The 9,032-nt window shown below is 29.6% G+C and overlaps 1 protein-coding gene across 1 annotated transcript in view; it reads right to left on the bottom strand.

Moving 5' to 3' along the window:
- Window positions 1-9,032, bottom strand: part of LOC106462652 (vacuolar protein sorting-associated protein 13D-like) — a 120,480-nt gene that overhangs the window by 107,277 nt on the left and 4,171 nt on the right. The window contains exons 3-6 of the mRNA XM_022389967.1: window positions 7,713-7,790; window positions 5,720-5,832; window positions 4,126-4,203; window positions 2,001-2,105 (exon numbers count right to left, since the gene is read on the bottom strand). Of these exons, the coding sequence (XP_022245675.1) occupies window positions 2,001-2,105; window positions 4,126-4,203; window positions 5,720-5,832; window positions 7,713-7,790 (374 nt within the window). The remainder of the gene's footprint in view (window positions 1-2,000; window positions 2,106-4,125; window positions 4,204-5,719; window positions 5,833-7,712; window positions 7,791-9,032) is intronic.

Here is a 9,032-nt window from a genome sequence, read left to right as displayed (position 1 = left end):
AGCCTTGTTTTCTTTAGTGTTCATTTTGACCAAAGTTTAGTTTATTTGTTTCAGTAAAACATTCCTTATTTTTAAAACTTGTGTTTTTGATTTCATCAATATGATGTTTATGAATCACAAAAATGTAACTCTTACAAAAGATGGGCCTTCTTTCTTCCAGGGTGAACATTAAACTTCTAATTGTTCATACAATGTTTAAATTATCATTTACATTTATTTTATTAGAAATTTATTGTTGTGAGCTATATTTTGAATATTTTAATTTAAATGTTAACTAAAGAGCGCATGACATTCAGAGCAAGTAAGTTCATAAAAGTAAAAATAGACCTAGAAAGTTCAGAATGACACCAAGAATCTAGCAACTTCAGGCAATATCTAGAGACAACGATAAATATGAATAAGCAGTGAATGAGAAGTTAGTGAAACATTTACTGAGAAGTTAGTCCAGTGACTGAGAATTCATTAATGTATTCAGTGTATGAATGATCAAGCAGTTGTTGATAGAGAGAGGATTGATCGAGTAGTTATCTGGCAAGAGTTTACGATTCTGTAAGATAATCAGTACATTAGTTAATAAATGATTTGGCAGTTTGATAGTTCACTTATAAGAGCTTGTGTAACAGAACCTATGTTCACTGATGTTTGTAGTTAAACTATATTTCAAGTTAAGACATACTGTGTGCTATCTATCATTAGTGACACTGTGCTAACAAGTAATTTACACTGCTTATGTGTATTATTAGTTACATACATGGTTTGGTGTTAAACAATTTAAACCTGTTTCAGTTTAACATTCATACAATAAATATGTTATATATTGCGTGTTTCCAAACACAGTAAGTTAAAACACAAAATTGTTACACACACATATGATACATTATAAGCACAAAAATAAATGTAACTGCTGGATGAACAGACATTTAGTAAACTGCTTTAACTAGAGTTGGAATACCAACATTACACAAACTTTAGATGATGTACAGTTCTATCCAAGTAGTCCTCCGGCATAAAAATTTAAGATAAGTATGAACTCAATTGGAATTAATGAATTTAGGGTAATTATGGCAATAGTACACTGAAACAACCAACTATACGCTCTTGATATTAGTTGAGGAATTGACATATACAGTAAACTTTGATATGAAATTGAACAAAAATGGGTCTTATTTTGAGTGAAAAGTTAGTTTTGAATTGTATCTAATGTTGCTTTAAGGTCAGCTCTTGGACAGTTTTGATGTTATCAATGAAAATATTTGACAGTTGTTTTGTAAGAATCTTATATCACAAGCAACTGAGAATTAGTCACACCAAATGGATATACTCTTTAATAATTTTTAACTCCTTTACAACGATACGTGGTAAACAGATCAATTCATACTTTAATATATTATCTCTTCTCCAGTTAACTTAAACGTTTTACTTTAAAGTGTGCTATTTTGATACGAAATATTAAAAGGTGTCTTAAGGATTGTAAAATACAGTATTTATTAATTCCATTCTGTTTCGGTGGTATGCTTGTGAATGGGAGATTTGCTGCATAATGAAAGGTGTATGAATTTGTTCAATTAGGTTTTATTTTAGTCTATTTCGGCTACTAAATGATAAACTACTTTATTTTCAGTGAACAGTTAATTTTAAATTGTACCTATAATGCTCTATGAATAACTTCAATTTTGATGCATTCAATCAAACATGTCATTGTTGTTTTGAAACAAACCTATGTTACAAATAAATAAGGAATCATTCGCACCAATTTGCATTGTACCAAACTAGAAATATTTCTTGTTTTTTCATTCTTTACTACTCAAAACTTCAAGACTGTATTTCTAAATTTTATGTAACCTAACTATTCTGAAATTCTTAACTTACAAATAATAATTTCAAACATTTATTTAAGGTTTTATTACGATACTGGTTTCTATCATTTGAGTAGTGTTTCTGACTAGAATGTGAGATATTCTTTGTTTAAAAAAAAACTATTTCTCATACGTATCACTTACTTGGAGATTTTCAATAATATTGGTTACTAGTGATGTTCCATACGTTAACCAGGAGCTGTAAGATGAGGCATAATATGATTGCTTCTGCTTTGATTCCTGGTCTGCCTTCAAGAAAACAATTTAAAAATGTTTTTAATATAATGAATGATAAAAAATAACTTAATAAGGTTTGAAAATGTTATTACACAATTCAGAAAAAAATGTCTGTATATTTATCAACTTGCTTGATGATATTTTGTCTTTCGGGATGATTTTTGTGTGACTGATTCAGTTCAGTGTTTCAAAAAAGATTATTTTATACACCATGAAATAGAAAACAATTTATTCCCAAAAAATAAATTAATCATAGCAATGTCTGTTTCCAGTAACTTGTAAGAACATAAACATATTTCTTATAATATCCCAATAAATACTTTTCTTTATATCTTAATAAGGTTATTTATTTGTGTCAGAAACTTACTTTTTATTAGTATGAATAGTAATATAAGTATGTGGGTGTGTTTGGCCAAGGATTCTTCTACAGTAGGTGTCTGCGACTTGTTGGAGAAAAATTTGACAATAAACAAACAGCACGCACTCGACTTGTTTTTAAAATAATAGAAATATTCAAAGCAAGTTAAACGTATGTACAGCATTCTTTACACTATAATGATCATTGTTGTATCTTAAACACTATACAGTTCTCTTCTTCTTGTCAAAAGTCCATTGAGGCCTATTCAATTGCTTTAGAATTCAGTTGACAAGCCAAACTGTTTTTCTCTATTTCTATTGCAATAGTATCCATGTATAATTCAATTACGCTGTTGAGCAAATTACTGCAGTTATATCATGCGCTTCCAATAATCATCTGCTTTTCGTGAAAGTCCACACAGGTGGTGTCAATTAGCTTAAAACACCCTTTGATAAGACAAGGTATTCTCCTTATTTTTTTTTCAAACTACTAATCTCACTCAAACATATCAACCGTTGGGCCTTTCACTCCTACGATGGTTAACTTTGTATTTTCTAACTTTTCTCTCCCCAAACTTCTCTTTCCTGTGACTTTACTTTTTTACTCTCTCTGTTTCCGCTCGTCTGGTCACAGTTATTTATATGTCTATCACTTAGGCCTTCTAGAAATCTCTATAGCCTCAACATCAATGGACTGCAAACAACGTTTAATAGCTCGACATCAATGAATTACAAAATTAATAATACTACATACACTAAACAGTCTTTTATATCTGACAATTTGCAATTAAGCACAAAGATATACAATGGGCTAGCTGTGCTGTTCCCACCATGGGTATCAAAACCTGGTGTTTAGCGTGGTAAGTCCACAGACTTACCACTGTGCCACTAGGGGGCTTCTGAATAACAATGACATTTTTTTTTGTTCTCAGTACAGCAACAATACTCAACTCCAAATTTTTGCATTAAAATAAACAAATATTATAGACAATCACTGATCAAAGCTCAAAATACAATTATCTGATACAAACCCTAATTGATTTAAAATTGTAATTGTTGCAATTGTTTTTTTCTTATTTTCACCTTTGGTATGGCTTATGTATTAAACTTTTTAGGTTCTTTGTTGTGAGAGTGACATCTCAATGTAAACCTCTTCCCCCCTCACACCTCCACCCCATGCTTTTCATTTTATAAACACATTCTTGGCTCAGTGGCTTTTGCTTTGAAATCTTTCCAATGAAACTAACGAATGTCCCAATTTCTGAATGGGCTATCTATAAATATGATTTCTAATTGGTTGATATTTTATTCAGGATTACAGCAAAGCTGCAGGACTAAATGCACTTAAATGACTTCAACCTTAATGGTGTCATTACTTCATTTCATTCCATGGCAAATTTATCTGATCATGTTATAACACACCTGCAAAACAATACCAAAAATTGGAACCTTAAAAAAGTATAACCTGGGGATTAAAATTCAGAATGATACTGTGAAAATAGGAATGGTTGGAATATCTTCACAAGTTATTACAAATTGAAATGCACTATAAAGCTTACATGTAGGCTATACTATACTATACTACTATAAAGCTTATGTGTAGGCTATACTACCTCCAACATAAACCTGTTTATTTATACCCAAACTTAGTTATGACGAACAAATCATCTACTACCTTCCACTTAGCTTCCAAAGCATCTAGCTGAGACAGCTTCCTCTGTTGAACAATTTGCTCTTCCTTTTCTTCATCATACTGCATACAAATGAAAAAAATATTCAATCAAAAAGCTGCATTTCTTGTTATAATAAATGTATAATTTACGTTCTTTGTTTCTTATGCCTTCTACTCAGTTTTGTTCTCTTTACTGTGCAAAACTTCAGAAATTTCCCATCAAAACACACTAGTTACAAAGATAATAAAAATAGTAGCCATAATAGTAATTCCTGCTAAACACCGAACTTAACATGTCAGGTTCGAAAGCAAGTTTACTCACCTCTTTCTGGCTTCTATAAATGCAAAGCAAATAAAAGTCTGGTATATGAAAAATAGAAAACATTTAATTTTTTAATGATCACTAGCTTCCTTTCAATATAACATTTATGCTGTCATTTGTACTAGAACACTTTGGATCAAATCCCTACTAAAGTGTCACCACAAAATGAAACAAGGCCTAACTACCACCAACTTGTGTCGCTGCCAAATACACGACGGAGTTATTGTGCTCCAAACCAATTTTGTATCGACAATAAGCCGTGTTTGTTCACGTAAGCCAACATGTTTTTAGTTTCTAAATAAACTACAAATCATAGATTGAAATACTAAAAATATCATTGAAACAATTATTTAAAATGTTATGCATATTTACATAAGACAGCATTTTTCATTTAAAAATAGTAACTGTGTGTGGGGGAGGGAGGGAGTAAGGTATGATTTTAAGGCTAAATAATGAAAGTAATTTGTTTATTAAACAATGGTTACTTTGATACACAGAAATAACAGATTCCAAGATATATTTTCCTAGTCATAATTTGTCTTTTAACATATGACATTTAAAAATGATTTTTTCTACTTCTATTATTCCAGACTACTTATTAAATAAATAAAACACTCTAGTTAGATTTAAGTACAAATTCTTTTATTTGAAAGTAAACAAGAAATTGTGACACATCAAACTGCTGATTACATAAAGTTACTGTTATTTCATATTGTTAACCAGAATACTTTACATGAAACTTTAATTATTTCAATTAAAACTAGGAATCCAGACGATATTTCTTTATTTTCATAGCCAGACAGTGATGTTTAATATAAGTAACCAACACGTTTACACTTAATGTATACCTTCTGATGAACAAGTGTGTTTGAATGATAGCAGAGGGACAACTTCATACATCACAATTAATTTTACTCAAGCAGACGTATCGTTTTCAATATTGTTACTATACAGAATAGAGTCAAACAACGTTTAACAGAAAAAAATCAAAGCACACTCAACTACATAATTTTTACATATTTAATTTCTTAAATATGCTAGTATTAAATTTATTAAGCAGGATTAAGTGGATGAAGTCACACTTAACTGACTTTATTTGTTTTTATACAAATAACTTTTATTTCTCTAGTCATGTTAAATAAAAATCCATAAAACAGAATTCTTCTGACTTTATAGCGACCAATATGATAACTTTTGTCATAAAGGTTGCATAATTAGACAGTGACTTACGTAGACACAAGCATTTCAGCAATACATCTTAGAAAATATGTTTACCTCTGTGCAAGACACTGGTCCTGCAACTAAGAAAAGCTTCTCAAAACTAATAACCCATGGCTCACTTCTCAATCTTCGGACAGGAATCTGCAGTTTTATTTTCCCGACAAAACCTTTCAAATACCAAAGTATTAAAAATCGAACTATATTAACTGGTTGCAGAACTTTTTACATCAATTAAAAGTAAAAAAAACAATAAAACATGCAACGTACGGTCTTATTAACAATACTAGACATTGCATTGTTAATAAAATACATTACAATAGAATTCAGTGCCAAATAATAGGAATAAGTAGTTTGCAAGTCCTGTACGATGTACAGTCTACTCTCCAAGTTTATACCCATATCATTGAAAGGAGGAGATTTATACTACTTCTGAATTATTCTACGGATTATATAATAGAATGGCAGAAGTCAACACAGCTGATGAACTTAGTTTAGTCTTGCCAATGAAAGTCAGCATAAACAAAACTCTGTAATTCCCTCAAAATTTGTGTTAAACAAAATAAACTGAAATCAATCAGTTGGTTATAATTTTTTTCCCTTTTAAATGCCTATAAACAAGAAAATCCCTCCCTTTAACCCTTATGCTTTGTAGTTCCATTATATCCAAATAAACATTTATACCTACTGACCATAAAATTTGGATTTACCCTGCGACTATCAAAAAGGTTTACCTCTACTGCAACATGCATGTATATCGCCCTATACTTGAAACAATCACCAAACCTGTATACGTGCTGCCATCTGTGTTCTACGCCGTGAAACCTGGATGTTTATATGCCTCATTACAAAATTTATAACTTTGCAGGAACACACGTAGAATCTATATAAAGATAGTTTCTTTATATCTTGGATATTGTTATCAAAATAATTTGTTTTATATTTTGTAATGATTTTGGCTTCTTACTGACTTTGTCTTGTTAGCCATTTACTGGAGAACACTTTTCTTCAAATTTTCCTCAATTTTTTTTGCTTAAATCATTATTTTTCAAGGAATATTACTGTCAGATATAGAAGATACTGCTTATTTAAATATTGAAAAAGTAATACAAAGGATCAAATTCATATTTTTTGGTGAATAATTGAAACTTTTTGGGAATCAGCCTGAAAATTAATTGAACAGTGAAAGGGTTAAGATTAAATATTTCTGTTTTACGATATACAATGTTTGAATAACCATCATGAAGCCTTTCGGAAAGACAGAATTATCAGAAAAGGGCTAAATAACAGTTACAATGCTACACATCTAGCAAGTTTTCAGCATGTTTAATACATTGTTGGAATAAAGAAAAATCAAATATGCAGTCTGTCAAATGTCTTTATATAATTATTTTCTCAATTTTATCATAATTCTTCACCAAACAATTCAACTATCATTCAATAATAAAATATGCTCAGACTAACTGATATTAATTTTGAATAATGTAACAATTTACCAAGGTGGTTTGTTGAAAAATTATTTACATTTTTATAAAGAAACTTATCAAATACTTATGAAAAGACTTTGAACATAGGATTCTCTAAAAAGATCATGTCAGTAAATTACTGTGTGATAAAACATCTTCTTCTTGCTATTATCAAATCTACAATTGTATGAAAATTATTACTTAAAAAATTACAAATTTGTTTTTAAATGATATAGATCCCAACAATTATTTTATGCTCAAAAATAACTAAAAAAATGATTTACAGTACAAAAATACTGTATATATTTTTTACAGCATACAGTTAAAAGTATTTGTATAAAACATTAATTTTAAGTTATCTGTCACATTGATGCAAGAAACTTAATGCAAACATTTCGGTAATATTTACTTTGGATAATTTATCTTAAGACTGGTATTTAAAATCAAAACTGAATACATTAATAAACACAATGAAATTTTAAAACTCATTCTGTAAACAATGGAATGGGAATATAGAAATTTTTTTACAAAAAGTTGAGACTTTACATCAAAAAGAAATTTACTGGATCACAATAAATACATACCAGCACGTATCTCAATGGGTAAATTTAGGTTTTTTAAAGCATCCTTTTTGAATGGAAGATTTTCAAGCTCCACTTCACCTGATAGTTAGATGACACGTTGTTGTTATTTTCTCTCATAATTACAGAATATAAAATACAAAAGAACTCTGTCATTTTAATTTGAACATGAAATTCTATTACTCCATACTTAACCCTATTACTTTGAACATGAAATTCAATTACTCCATACTTAACCCTATTGCTTTGAACATGAAATTCAATTACTTCATACTTAACCCTATACATTTTAACATGAAATTCAATTACTCCACACTTAACCCTATTTAGGGTTAAGTATGGAGTATTTGAATTTCATGTTCAAATTAATAGGGGTAAGTATGGAGTAATTGAATTTCATGTTCAAATTAATAGGGTTAATTATGGAGTAACTGAATTTCATGTTCAAATCTTGATTTGAACATGAAATTCAGTTACTCCATAATTAACCCTATTAATTTGAACATGAAATTCAATTACTCCATACTTACCCCTATTAATTTGAACATGAAATTCAAATACTCCATACTTAACCCTATTGATTTGAACATGAAATTCAATTACTCTATACTTAACCCTATTAATTTGAACATGAAATACAATTAGTCCATACTTAACCCTACATAAAATAAAGCACTTCTTACAAATATTGCTAAAAGACTAACTTGTTCAAATATTTTGTGTAATTCCTTGACCATTTTGATATCATACAGTTCAGTAAAACATAAATGCATTATGTACATATCACTCCATGACACACACAACCTAAAACAAAATGACACACTAAACCTGCCAAAAATACCATAAATCCCAACTCAACTTCAGAACTTAGAAGTATGTTTATTTTCTCTCCATCACAGACTTTCTACACAATGAATAATGGGTATTATACATACTAGTAAAGACAAAAAAAATACAAAATGCTATAACCCAGTGCTTTCAAACGGTGGGCCTTTCTTTACCAGAGGAAAACTGACAAAGAAAGGTCCACCTTTCAAAAGTTTGCTCGAATTACAGGGTTTTGTATTTTTGTTTTTAATCAATTTTTTTTGAAACCTACATGTTTTCCTAAGATCATGAATATATACCAGAAAATGGGCCAGGCAATTAAAATTAAGAAATAAAGAAGGAATTTCAACTAAACAATTACTTGAAAAGACAGCTAAGTTCACCTGAGTTAATCATAGCTAATCGAACTGGTGTATTCAAGTGTTTTATACTCACATAAAAGAAACATATCATTCTATAGGTATTTGAAGAACTTGTAGCATTTCGCTACAATTT

Source organism: Limulus polyphemus, unplaced genomic scaffold (genome assembly GCF_000517525.1).
Source record: "Limulus polyphemus unplaced genomic scaffold, Limulus_polyphemus-2.1.2 Scaffold1217, whole genome shotgun sequence".
Classification (NCBI taxonomy): domain Eukaryota; kingdom Metazoa; phylum Arthropoda; class Merostomata; order Xiphosura; family Limulidae; genus Limulus; species Limulus polyphemus.
This window is presented reverse-complemented; position numbering and strand designations above follow the sequence as displayed.